General features: G+C 41.4%; 1 protein-coding gene across 1 annotated transcript in view; it reads right to left on the reverse strand.

Moving 5' to 3' along the window:
• Positions 1–13,650, reverse strand: part of GABRB3 (gamma-aminobutyric acid type A receptor subunit beta3) — a 116,013-nt gene extending 102,363 nt beyond the window's left edge. Inside the window, exons 1-3 of the mRNA XM_071430885.1 lie at positions 13,442–13,650; positions 13,176–13,267; positions 12,948–13,015 (exon numbers count right to left, since the gene is read on the reverse strand). Coding sequence (XP_071286986.1) covers positions 12,948–13,015; positions 13,176–13,267; positions 13,442–13,521 — 240 coding nt within the window. The 5' untranslated portion in view covers positions 13,522–13,650. The remainder of the gene's footprint in view (positions 1–12,947; positions 13,016–13,175; positions 13,268–13,441) is intronic.
• Positions 13,651–13,880: the final 230 nt, after the last annotated feature.

Genomic DNA, 13,880 nt, shown 5'->3' on the forward strand with positions numbered 1-13,880 from the left:
CCTCCGAAGTGATCTGCCATTAAGCATAGATTCATCATAACATTTTATTTCAGGTTTGCTCTTGTTTTATGATTATGAAGGGCACCACAATAACATGAATATATAAAGAGACATAGGATTCAACAATGCCACACACATTAGGGTACAGTTGACATTAAATGTCATGTAAATGTTAAAAACAAATGGCATATAGAGGTGCAAAGAATTTTAGAACTCATTTATTACCATATTTTGCAGTATCAAGCCCAGGAGAGCTAGCTAATTGTGTGCCAGAGAGTAGCAAGCTATGTTTGTATTTAGCTTCATTCAGCAGTGTTTTTAGGGAGAGGGTTGGATCTGGTTTTCCCTACAACAGGTTTTTTTGTTTGTTTTTTGGGGGGTTTGTTGGTTTGGTTTTTTTATGAGACTACATATCCTAGGAATAGGACAATTAAAATAATGACAAGAAATACCCAGCCTCCTGCTTTCCAGCACAAAAGATGTGAATAATCAAGAGTCGAGAGGGATGAGAAAGAAAAATTGCAGAAGATTCATACAGGAGTCTCATGAGATTTGGTCACTTGCTCAAGCTATTAACAAAAATCATTCAGGGACTTGCAGGGAAAAGTAGTAGTAAATGACTGTGACTTCTGTCTTAAAGACAGCTGCTCACTGAGCACCAGCAGTCAAATTAATGGATATACTTACATCTCAGTAGAGTAATTCTTTTTTCATTTAGGCCACCTTGCTCATACAGAAACCTTTGTGCCAGCAGGTTACTAAATGATGTGTCTATACATGTGTGTCTCTAAGTAACTTACAGGAATATAATGCAAGATTGTAAATGAGATCCTTATAGATGTGACTAATGAAAGAAAAGCATAACACAACAAGTGTTAGGGCTAGATGACTCCTTGAGGAAGGCTATGCAAAAGGGATCTTCTTTGGAGGTTAAAGCTTTTCTTTTTAATGTAAAGATCATGAAATCATAGAATACCAGCTTGGAAGGTATCCCATCTTCCAGATCCCTCACGATGGTATTACACAGATATTTATAAAACCAATAAAGAATATTATACTAATGGATAACAAGATTACATTATGCAAACTTCCGGCTTCCTTTTCCAAATTACAGCACCAGCATCCAATTCAAAAGGCACCCAATGCCATATAAATGGGTATGCTGGGAAAGACATACAGTATTAGCCTTGATGCAGTCAGGTTAATAATATATGAGCATGTGACTAAAGTGGGTCTACTGGAAAGATAAGCTGATCAACTACCTTAAATGCATTTGCTAATTCACTGCCCATCTTTTTATTCCTCCTTTTTTTTCCCTGTCCATTTAAGGGGGATGGTTTATAAAAAGAATTGCAGGCAGATAATCAGCATTTTTAAAATAGCTAAGTTATTCCCCAGCTAGCTCAACCATTTTTCTGAGGGAAAAAAAAGGATTAAATGCCAAAGGAGACACTATTTTTGATTAAAAGGAAATGAGATATTTCCTCCTTAAAATTGATTTCTCTTAATCACCTCTTGTTCATCACACAAACACACACAGCTAGTGCTAACTACTTCTCTACACATTCCATAAGCCCTTACTGCCCAAGGACAACCTGCTCTCTCTGTCACACAAGGTTAAAGTGAAATCCAGTCCATCTCATCTGTGCAATTAGTTTGCACCTACGTTCTAGGTACCTAACAAAGGTTGCTTATGGGACTCTGGTACTTTAGTTTGTTTCCACAAAGTAAGTATGCTGGAAGTCCTTCACCTATAGAACCTTATCTATCTAAACTGAAGTGAACAAGCTCTCATTTGAATTTAAGTGCATGTAAACTGCCTAGTGTAGCTGTCCTGTGTTCCACCTCAAGCTCCTCCTTCTCTTCTTCAGTGGCTGTCTCTCACCTACCACATCTTTCTGCTCAGTCAGGCAGGGCACCATGCAGCATTTGAACTGTGTGGAGCTGCTGTCAAGGGGCATGAAGTCAAGCGAGATCAAGAGACAGAGTTCACCCCTCAAAAACAAGACTGCAACAGCAGTTTCCCAACATGTGGGGAATATCTGTCCACCTATTTTCTCAAAGCAGAAAAAAAAAGTTGACAGCTCTGACACCAATGCAGGTGGCATTCACGTCACTGACTGCCAGAAGGGTAACAGATGAGCATTTGGCTTAAGCCACATTCACTGTACAGAGAATGGAAAGAAACAAGGCACAATGAATTATCTACAAGCTCATTGAGCTCTACAATGAGCTGTCTTCTAATACAGATCTACCAATCAGATCAGCTGCATGACCCTCTGGAAAATCACAGCTCTCCCACTAGAAATGATGGCTACATAACCTCACATGGATGCAATGAATTGCACTTTCTGGATAGATCTAACATAACAAATTAAGTGAGCCAAGGAGTTTTCTTGTCTGGAGGACAAGTGTTGTTGCACAGCACAATTTGTTTCTATCTAGATTAATTTATTTCACAGCACAACTAGCTGCATCCAAGCTGCCTATGAGCGGTGGAGCTGGCATGTGCTGACCTCCAGACAGTATCAAACCTGGAAAACTGCTGAGACAAATCCATGCTAGTGACTGACAAACAAGTGCATGACTGAGCACAGGTGCTGTGCTCAAGCACCTAAGTACTGACATTCTACAGATATCAGGAGCACCACAACTCTGAAATTTAGCAGTGCCATACTCTGTGGCTCAAAACCAAAACTAAGGGTCATATATATGACTCCATGTTCTGCAAATCCTGAAGACCTCTTCCTATGTAAAGTTCCAGTTGGTTTGGGAGATATTTTTGTTATCCAAATAGAAACCTATTGTACATGATTGGAAAATGCTTAGAAAGTCCAAATGACTAACACAGGATTCCTATCTAAATAGCCTAGGAGGTCAGAAGCTAAAGCAAATCACTTCTGATGCAGAGAAAAAAAAAAGACATGTCAGTGTGTTATATTCTGAAAAAAAAGGCTTAAATAAATTCTTTGTATCTTTAACAACAAGACTTACCGCATTACCCAGTAATATTGAGAATTTAAATGCAATTTTGTATCATCTAGTATTTTCAACTTCAAACTCTCAGCGCATTCTAAAAGGCACAGTAGCATAAGAAACCAGGACCTGACCAGGGAAAATGGTCATCAGAAAACACCAAGAAAAATGGTCATCTGTTTACAAAATAACATTTGATAAAGTAAGAAAATTAATTTATATTTTAGGCTTCTAAATCTGGAAGATTCAATTTCTTACTCCTCCTGAATTATTTCCCCACTGAAAAATGTGACAGGGGCTCTGATTCCCTGCACAGTCAAGTGCAGCTCCTGGAAGGCAAAGCCCTCAGCTTTTAGACTGTGCTTCAGCCCAGTCCAAAAGCATGCAGGACCCTGCCCAGCCGAGCTCAAGTGCACCTGCATTGGATTACAGCTCAACCTTTGACATTGCAGCTAAGCAAGGAGCTCACATGCTAAAGCCATGATGGGTAAGGAACAACCAGAATGGGAAACCTTAAAATATCCCTCATGTGAACAAGACATAGTTAGGGGAATGAAGCTCTTCCTTTCAAGTAACTTTAGGGTTAACAGGCCAGCAGAGTAAGACAGTGGGGCTATCTTGCATCTCAATTCAAAGAACAAGGGATGACCTATTTTTAATCACATGGATTTGAGGTTACTTTCAAAGCCTATCTTCTCTGTCCTACATGTATTTTGATTCAGAATTCATACAAAATCTATATGAAAAACCCTCTGCAGTTCACACTGTGCGCAGAATTCACATGCAGGGCATTGACCTGCTGGCTAATACTACTTAGTCAACTAAAGCTCAGCTGTGTACCAGTTCAGGGCTGTCTTCTAATGATCTTCAAAAAGGCAGGTTAAGAAGGAGCAACAGGTGGAATTCATTCCAACATGAACTGGAAAAAAGCATCTATCCTAAGTCAGTCAACTCCTCTCATTGTCTTCTCTGTCCCATTACCCTATTAGTACCTCCAGATAGGTACTTCAGAGGGCCAGTCATCCTTGTCTTAAATACCTGTTCTAGAACAAAAAATACTCCCTTACAGAAGTGCTCCTCTCTGTTAAAGGGCACTCTGATGATCAGCTCTGGCTGGATGCTGGTCATACACCAGATAACCTATTTAAAGCTTATGAGATAAGTCTTATTCTGAGACACAACTCCCACTGGTACAAGCATTCTGTACAGAGCTCCATGTTGACATAACTTCACAGCATCCAGAAATTCTACTAGCTGCACCAGAGGTACTTTTGACATCTCTGCAGAGTGCTGTATTGTGCCATGGAGACATACCCATGAACTAATGAAAATTCAACATTCATATTAGTATTAAGAAAAAAGTCATTAACTGCTATTGAACTGCCAATTATCCAGTGTAACTGCAGACCTCCCAGCACAGCTGTTTTATCTTCCCTCTCTGCTGCGTGCAATATTACATTCATATTGCAGATTACATTATCACAGCGACCTGTAACCAGCTCCTAACTGCTGAGAGAACAAATTATTTTGCCAAAGTTATCGGTTCAAATCTGTAATAGTGAATAATGAATTAGACATGCCCAGACTTGGGGATTTTTTTCCTTGCAATATCGGTAGTTATGAGGAACTGTGACATTCAATTACAAATATTAAATAAACCATCGCTTTGAAATTATTCTTCTTCCAGCTATTTTTTATGACTCCATGTCACAGGAGAGAAAAAAAGAAATTTTGTCCTGGATAAGCTAAAACCCCTAATGGTAGCTTAATATTATTCAGCCTCTTCCACTGAAAGTTTTTTATTATCCTTCAGTATTGATGGATTGCACTTGATACTACCCAAGTCTAAATTCTTTATATAATCATATCTTTATTAAAAGGAAAACTGTGGGGAAAAGTGATTTTTTTACTAAATCATCCCAGTGCTCTGGTGACACCTAAACAAAAGGTACTCTCTTCAAGTTACAAATCACTGGACATGGTAAAAGTAACCTAGAGAAGTAGTAACGTGTTTATTGGTCTCCTCCCCAAGTATCCACCACCAGCAAGCAGCAGAGTCAGGACATCTGGCACTGAGGACCATTGTGGCAGTTGTGTCATGAAAGTTTCTATGTTTGTCCCTTGTCTTCTGCCAAGCATGACATTGCCTGCCATGCCTTTATCAAATTGCTAACTTTCTGTATCACTAAAGACATTAAACTATCTAAATAAAAATTCAGTGCACTTTTAAAGATCTTCATATAAATATCCTTCTTTCCTTTATCTCTTTTTCTTTCTGTCTTCAAGAGAGTGAAAAAAAAATTGCTAGGTATAGAGTAAGTAAAAATTCATAAAGTTTCTGTCAATTTTCCATTCCTATTGACTTAAATTAGTGCACTTCTTCATTACCAGGGCATTATAAAAGTCTTTCAGCAGAAGTAAAAATATATAATGTATACATGCACAGAAGTCCTGACCTTGTAGCTTCATAACTTTTTTCAATGACTACTACATATATTTGAAAGAACATACATGTGACACCTGGTGCAATGGATGCAAATCTACTAAGAACACAATAAAGATTTATATACAATGTTGGTGCCTAATGACATCTCAGCTGGCAAGGCATATACTTATGGCACTGGCATTTATTTACAAATGTCCTATGGGAAACTTCCCATCTTCTGAGACATCTTTATTTACAAATGTCTTATGCTCATCTTCTGAGGCATCAGCATGATACCAGCAGGAGCAGCTGAAACCACACCAAGACACACTTGTGAGGACTGACAGAAATAATAATGAAATCAGAGCAGAATTTCTCAGAAACAGAGTGCTGGAAAACAGCTCAAAGCATCATCCTCCCCAAAGGCAGGAGCAACACCACTGGAAGAGGTATTTATCTAATCCCTTCTTGAAAACCTGAAAAAAGGAGGTGCTACAAAATTGTAGTTAGATGAAAACCAATTGGAAATCAATTCCCTAATTTCTTCAGATCTTAATTCATTTGGTTCCAAAGAGCAACTGATCATCATTCTCTCACTGCCAGCATCCTACTTATTGAGAACTTTTATTTCTTCTCCCCATCCTATCTTTCAGTGTTAAACAAACCCATTTACTTCAGCGTCACCACATGTGCCCTGTTTTATAATTATTTTAGTTAGAAACACTTTTTTTTCTGTTCCTTACACCTCCTGCTTCTTTCCATCTCCCTGAAAGTCAATGAGGAAACACTGGACACAACATTCTTGCTCAGGCTTAACTAATGACAAAGCAAACTCTGGGTCTTGTGAATGACACTTCTATTTGTGTACCCCAAGGTAAAATGTGTCTTTTTTCAATTATACTGCACCTGTGACTTTTTCACTTGCTTTAGATTCTGGTCCAATAAGACCTTTTTTTTAGTGTTCTACTGCTTAGCCAAATCTTTATCATTTTAAATAATGGATTCATCATTCCTTATATAACACAGCACTTCATGCTTGCTCCCTCTTTATTTGGGCTATTCCTCTAGTTTGTAAGCATAATTTTGAATCCCTTTTTGTCCATGGAATATTTGCAATTATTCCAGATTGATGTCATCACAGATCATATCTATTTCATCATCCAAGTCTGGATGATTCAATGCTGGCAGCTGGAGCTGGTTTTTAAATAGTCTATTGGCACCTCCCAGCAACATTTACTACCTCCCTGTCTCTGCATGAGCAGGTATTCCTTCCCCTTCAGGGTAGCTGCTTTCCACTGCAGATAAGCAGAAGCCTGTCATCAATTCCCCTGGACAAACAGGAGTCATTTCCCTATCACACTGTCTGCTACAAGCACTTCTTTCCCTCTCTCTGTCAATAAGAACTATGAAACATGACAGAGATGGAGAGAGAGAGAAAGTGAGGCAGGCTGGGGGAGTTCATGGGTACTGTTCTGAGGAAGAAAAACAGATGGAGACAAGGCAGAGGATGGGTGATCCTGTGGCCAGCTGGTAAGTAGTGACCTGTAAGGTAGACTGTCCTCCAGGATCAGTGCCTGTTGCTGTGCCCCTCTTGTCGTGGATGGATGCTGGCTCATCACCAGCACAGTGACAGCACTCTTTGCAGGGCTATGATGGCCCCAGGAGATCCTTCCCTGCTTGGGCACTACTTCTTTCTGCTTCCTTTTCCCCCCCCTATATACAACACACATACATATATACATGTATTTGATAGATAACTACCAAATACATGTATATATGTATGTATGCTGTATATACACACATATATGCAAAATTATCTATGTGGTCTTTCTACCATAGTACGATTTACTATTCTCCCTAAATAACATTAAATTAAAAAAAAATTAAATTATAAAATATATAAAAGCAAAATCATATTATAAAGTTACATATTCTACTTTATACTCCCGTGATTTGTGAACTAGTAATAGGCACTGCACACATGGATCCTTTTCTAGCCAGACAACTGGTGTTTGCAATATGATTATGTAACCATTGTATCAGAACAATTCCTTTAATTTCTCCATCTAAATATTCAAATAGAAGTTTGTCAAAACTTGGTTATGATTTCCTGCAGGAGATAATATCAAGATTCTGCCTGCAAAATATTTAGGAAATATCTGTTTATGGCAGGAAATATAAACTACATTTCTGGTTGGAAACACAGGTTACATTTCACTGTGTGTACTCAAAAACTAGCCAAGTTGCCTTGGCTCTCTCCATTGCTATTCAGGAAACAAGGACACCTCCCAGAAATACTAATCCTTCCATTTTAAAAATAACCATACACACATCTAAGATATCTGTGGCAAAATAGTGACTGTCACCTTCTTCTGATTCCAGAGGGAGCCTGGAGGATAGGCTTTGGCTGTACATCTAAGGAAAAATTCAGTTACCTAAGCAAAGGTGTCTGGTGCCATTTTGGATGCCTGGATTATGCAGGACCCCTGCATAGGGCTGGCACTGCAAAGGATATATGAAGGTTCACTTAAGTTCTAGAGAGGCAGCTGGAGTCCAAACAAAATACCTTGAGGCACCTAAAATATCTAAGAAGCACTATTACATTGCCTTTTTTATTTTAAGCTCTCTTGATTGCATCACCTGTATTGACAAGAACAAGACTCAGTTGTTTAAATTTCAGGAGCTGGTGTTGTGTCTAAAACCTGGGCACAGAGACATGGCAGAGGATTTGCAGGAGATCTGCACCAACCTGGACTGGAAACAGGAGGACAAGTATGAGACTGTGAAACCAAAATGACAGTAGACACCTTTGCCCAAGCATCCACATTCTGTTCTAGACCTCCATTAACTGCACTTGTAGAGTTTAGCAATCCAGCTCTCACTCAGACATCTAATGCTATAAATCTCAATTTACATAAATGGAATCCACCAAATTTTTTATCATATTAAGTAAGATGTGACAGATTTCATTAACAGAAGCATGATGTTCTGCACCCTCAGAACTTCAGGTGAAGTATGGATTAATTCACCTAAAAAAATTTGTGTATCCCTGTCAAGGAAAATAGACAATATTTAGTCTCAATGAGTAGTAAGTTCAGTAAACCTTAGGGCAGCAACTAAAAGAGCTTGTCAGAAAGATGTCAAAATTGCTTTAAAAATCAGCAGGCACCCAATGATGTCCATATGCATACTTGCAGTTTTATAAAGGCACATGCATAAAAATAAAAATTACAGTGTTAGCAGAGAAGAGATTACATCTTTTTTAGAGTGACAGCATAGAATAAATGACATCTTTTTCAGAAACAACAACTCATCTGTTTTAAGGTCTGACTTTATGTCAAACTAATTTTCTGACTACAGTATTCTTAAAGCAGCAGGACAACTTTATAGCAAATGATACCTCCTGGGTTTTGCTGGTTTAATTTTATAAAAATTAGAGCCTTTGAAAAACCCTAGATGGACAACTCTGAAGTCCTCTCTATAAACAAAGACAATGCAGACAGCACTTCTGAGAGCAGTAGCCCATTTCCTATTCTCTGCAAAACATTATCTCTAAGAAGAAAGGTTCATTTTTGCACTAATCCCCTTGTTTTCTCCATCCACTTTAAAGCATTATTTCCCATAAACTATGAAACACATTCTAAAATTATAGTAAAATGAAAGTACAGTACTTTGCTCTTCCAGCTATAATAATGACTTTAAAGAGGGGGTTATTTGGAGATTCAAAGCATTGATTATTTAACTTCCTAAGATACAGAAGCATTTAGATGCTTGAAAATTGAATGCCTGGAACTAACGCATTTGATTCACAGACCAAACATTCAAGAAGAATCAGACTGTTTAAAAAATTGCAAATTGTGGTCACTTGTCTGAATGGAAATAGGCTGACATACTAGCAAAAGCACAAGAACTATTTCTTTTTCAATTCATGTAATGTGAGCAAAACACCTAAAAACACAGCAAAACCAAAATACAATCAACCTGAATAATGAAAAATGACAAAATTTATGGCTAAGTTATTGAAACCTGGCAACAGTAATCTTCCATACTCTTTATTTGTAAGATGACTTACAGTATATTCTCAGTATTGCATCTGTTTTTATTATTGATCAGTATTTTGTTTGGAGATTTATATTTCTGTACAATTTATAGTGGTTTTAAATGCAGTTATTGGCAGTAGGCACAAAAATAGGTAGGTGCCTAAGTACCCAGTTACACATATCATTTGTGAAATAGGCAAATAATTATGGTAGAGTATGTACAGGTTAAGCAGGGGAGTAAAGCACACTGACATATAGATATAGACATATGTGCAGGTAATTAACAGACTGCAGCCCTTCCCTGAGCAATGCACTTCTTATATGCAACTTCATTAATTCCCCCTTGCTACCATATATATGTAACTTAAATTTTAAATATCTAATCATGTGATTTTTATAACAGAGAGGTTTACAATTTCACTAATGCCACTCAATATTTTCAAGATGTTGTGAAATCAAATAGAAACTGCTTATTTACAACTTTTCATTAAAACAAGTCAATGATCTGCAATTCTGATACTTGCATCTGTCCTCCTGATCCAGCTTAGCATTTCAGCATCAAAAGTAAAGACAATGTTAATCATTTCATGTAATACAAGGAAGATGTACATGGCTACCAGTAAGTCTATTCTAAAAAATATCTACAGGTACCCTGGATGTATAGGCAAAGGACTCTTAGTGATTTTCAACAGAAAGACTAAAACCGCACAAATAAATTTTTAAAAGGCTGGAAAGCTTAATAAACAGCTAGCAAATAAAGATTCATAGAGGAATATATTATATATAAACCTACAGTTTGATTATGAATAGAAAAGAGCATGATACAAGCTGTAATTCCTGTAACAAAGAACTGTCATCATGTCACTGAAAGCAATATTACAGGCTGCCTAGAAAGGAGCATAACAAAACTTGCTGTAATAACATTTTATTTATGTCCATAAAATTGAAGAATGGTAAATCTCTGGTTATTTTATTTTTAATACAGAGATGAATTTTAACAAGCTAATTTATAAAAGGTTACATCAGTGTCTAGATTTAAATCAAAGGAATTAATGTCCTCACTACCACAGTTCACACAGAGAAATTTTTGTAACACATTTCAATAGCTGATGAGGCTAAAGGTCAACATTCACAATATCTGTTTGGAATTAAATGAAAGAATATGCCAAAGTTTAAAAGTTTAGTTGGTAACCAGAATGAAGTTCAACAGCTCTGCCTCAGTTCTTCAAACTAACTAGGCCTTTTTCTTCCTGTCCAAATTATTACTTAGAATAAATACTTGAGTAATCTTGAAAAGCTCTGTCCCTTCATCCTTATTCGGTGTTCATTGATATATACATTGATACATATTTGCTGTACATTGATATATACAAGAATAAGAATTCTTGCAGACCAGTAAAAAGTTACTTAAAACAAGTAGAAGTAACCAACTCAGGTAGTACCTGAACATAGCTGTGCCTAGTCAAAGATGACTTCTTTTCCTTGCAGGTGAGACAAGCTTAGCTGAAATCCTGGTTGCAGTAAGGTGTTCATCAATCAGAAGCCCTTCCTGCTCATTTTTCCTGAAGTAAACTACTACAGTTTTTATAGCAAAGGTACTCTAGCAACTTGCTTCAGAAACACATCATTTCTTTCTGTTGCAAGATCTGTATTGATGTTTTTCATATTTTGCATTGCTCCATAAGAGGGCACAGAAAAAAGCTGCCACTTCTCTGCAGCTGCTCTGGCAACTAATGGGCAAGAGTGGGCACTGACTGCTGTGGCAGCTAGAAACTTAAGCACTTGGTGCTTTGGGGACAAACTGACCATCTTCTGGAGGAGCTCCTGTATCACTGAGGATCTGATTACCCAGCCTAGCATAAGAAGCAGTGTAATTACTTACTTTTCCTTATACCCTTGTTACAGTGGGTTGGACAAATTGTTATTTAAACCTAATAGGCTTTCCTGCAGCTAGGAAAAAAGAAAGAAAAAGCACAAAAAGCAGTATACATCCCCTCATTTTCTTCCCAATCTCAGGATGCCTTTCTCTGATATTTATTGCCTCTCTGGCACTTCACATACACAGTGTTATATATTAATTTAATGAGTCATGTAATGCTTCCCTAAGACTGGAACATATCCAGAGGTGGGGAAGGTGGCAGTGGGGATAGTGAAGTCAGATTTTTCAATTACGCTTCAGAGGGAATCTTTCATTCAGCTCCCTTTTTTTTCACTTGATAGGAAATCCTACAGGTACAGAAAACCCTGTCAAATACATGAGGTGTCTCTGCAGTTGCCTGAATCTGCATGAAGCCTAAGACAAACTCTTGTAAGTAAGAACTATCTCATTTTTTTCCCTCCTGAATGAGTAGAAAAGCTGGCATTGGTGATACTTTTAACTGCAAACAGGTAACTGTATCTCTGTCAAAAACATTTGTTAGAAGATGAGAAGTAGAGCAAAAGTTTCTCTCTCAGAATTTCAAGTAGAGGGGGGGAAAGTAGTGGCAGGATTAATGAAAACACAGGGAACATATATCAAGCCAAGATACGCCAGCATGTAACACTGCAACAGTGCATTGAAGGAGAGGTAGTGCAGTGTTAGCATCATACGTACTACAAGAGAGCTCAGCTTCCAAAAGTATACATATTATTTTTAATGCCATAAAGGTAACTACAGCATTGCAGAGTGACTGGTCTTTCTACACTAGGTTTGCAAAAGGAAGAATACAAGGAAAAAAAAACCTGAGACACAAAGGGAAGGAGTAACTTCCTGAGGAACATGAAAAATTCACCTCAGATTTAGGATTAGGACAAGAAACAGAAATTGTAGTTTTTAACATTGAATCATCAAGGTATACAGACGAGAGGATCAAAACGCAGAAAAGCACTAAACACCTCCCTGTCCATCGGTGAACACGACAGCCCACACAGCATCACTTTCCGAGACAAGACTAGACTACTATTCCTCCCAAGTCCATTCACAACCGCGCCGGCTCTGGGTGCTCATCAAACCTTAAAGCACTCGCACATGTCAGAGTTTACCCACAGACAACCTGGGCTGATCGGTTTTTTTGCCCTGAAGCGCGCAAGAAACAGTGAGATGTCGATAGCCGCGGCCCTCCACCACCGGCCCCGGCAAGCCCGCATCCCGCCTCGCATCCCGCTCCGCATCCCGCCCCGCATCCCGCGGGCTGCGAGGCCGCGGCAAGTGCCGGGGCCCCGGCGGAGCAGCGAGCTCCGGCCGCCCGGGGCTACAGCGGGAGGGGAAGGCGGCTTGGTGCCAACCGGCGGCCCGGCACATTCGCGGAGACGGCCGCCGGCAGTGAGAGTGGAGAAGGGGGGAAGGAGGAAAGCGCGTCTCCAGGGAAATAAAGTTTTCAAGCGAAGAGGGCAGCGCTCGGAGCGCCGCGCAGCCCCGCGGCCGCCCGCCGAGACAGCGGCGACTTGGTGAGAAACGAGGGACGGGAAACGGGCGGCCGTGACCCTGGCGACAGCCCCGCCGCCGGCCGGGCTCGCCCGCCACTCACCATGTTGACTTCGGAAACCATGTCGATGCTGGCGATGTCGATGTTCATCCCCACGCAGACGGGCGGACCTGCAGGCAGAGCAGACCTTTTAGCCGGCGGCGAGAGGAGCCGCGGCAGCGCGGGCGGGCGGGGTGGCCGGAGCCGCCGTGCGGGAGCGGCGGCAGCACCGGGGACAGCTGCGGGGGAGGGGGAGATCGCCGGACGGCCAGCCCGGGCAGGGCGACTCACCTCCGAAATCCGGCCGGAGGCGGATGTCGTAGCCCTTCAACAATTTATCCACAGTTTCTTTCACGAAGGACATGTTGCCGGGATCGTTCACACTGTGGGGAGAAAGAGACGGGGGTGTCGGGCGGGAGAGGCAGAAGCCGGGGTGCGGGGGGCCAGGGGCGACGGCGGGAGCGGGGCGGGAGGGGGAGGGCGGGGGGAGCGCATCAGCTTGTTCCCCTGGAGAAACGCATCCCCCGCCGCCGCCGCCGGGGCACGCTGGCTCCTACCTCTGGGCGCAGCAGACCACGGCCACCAGGACGGGAGCAGAGAAGATCCCGAAGATCCTGCCTCTCCCAAAGCCCCACATCCCTCCGCTCCACGCTCCCTTCGCGCAGCAGCAGCAGCAGCCGCCGCCGCGATCCGGCTGCCCCGGCTGCTGCTGAGGAAGAGGCGGAGGCGACAGTCCCCGTTCTCCCCCCACTCGCCCTCCCTCCCCAAAAAAAAATCCCCCACCCCCTGCCCCAGCACCACCACCCGGCCCGCGGGAGCCGCCCGCGCACCCGGCTGCGCTGCCCCGCGGCCGGACGCCGCCGAGCCCCGGAGGAAGCTGCCCTCCGCCGGAGCCCGGCCAGCCGCCTCCCCTCCGCCCGCCGCCGCCCGCCCCGCCGCCTTCCCGCCAGCCGGGAGGGGAGGGGACGGAGGGAGGGCGCCGCCGTCCCTCCGGGC

Source organism: Agelaius tricolor, unplaced genomic scaffold, assembly GCF_023055355.1.
Source record: "Agelaius tricolor isolate 1412-34295 unplaced genomic scaffold, bAgeTri1.0.p SCAF_7, whole genome shotgun sequence".
Classification (NCBI taxonomy): domain Eukaryota; kingdom Metazoa; phylum Chordata; class Aves; order Passeriformes; family Icteridae; genus Agelaius; species Agelaius tricolor.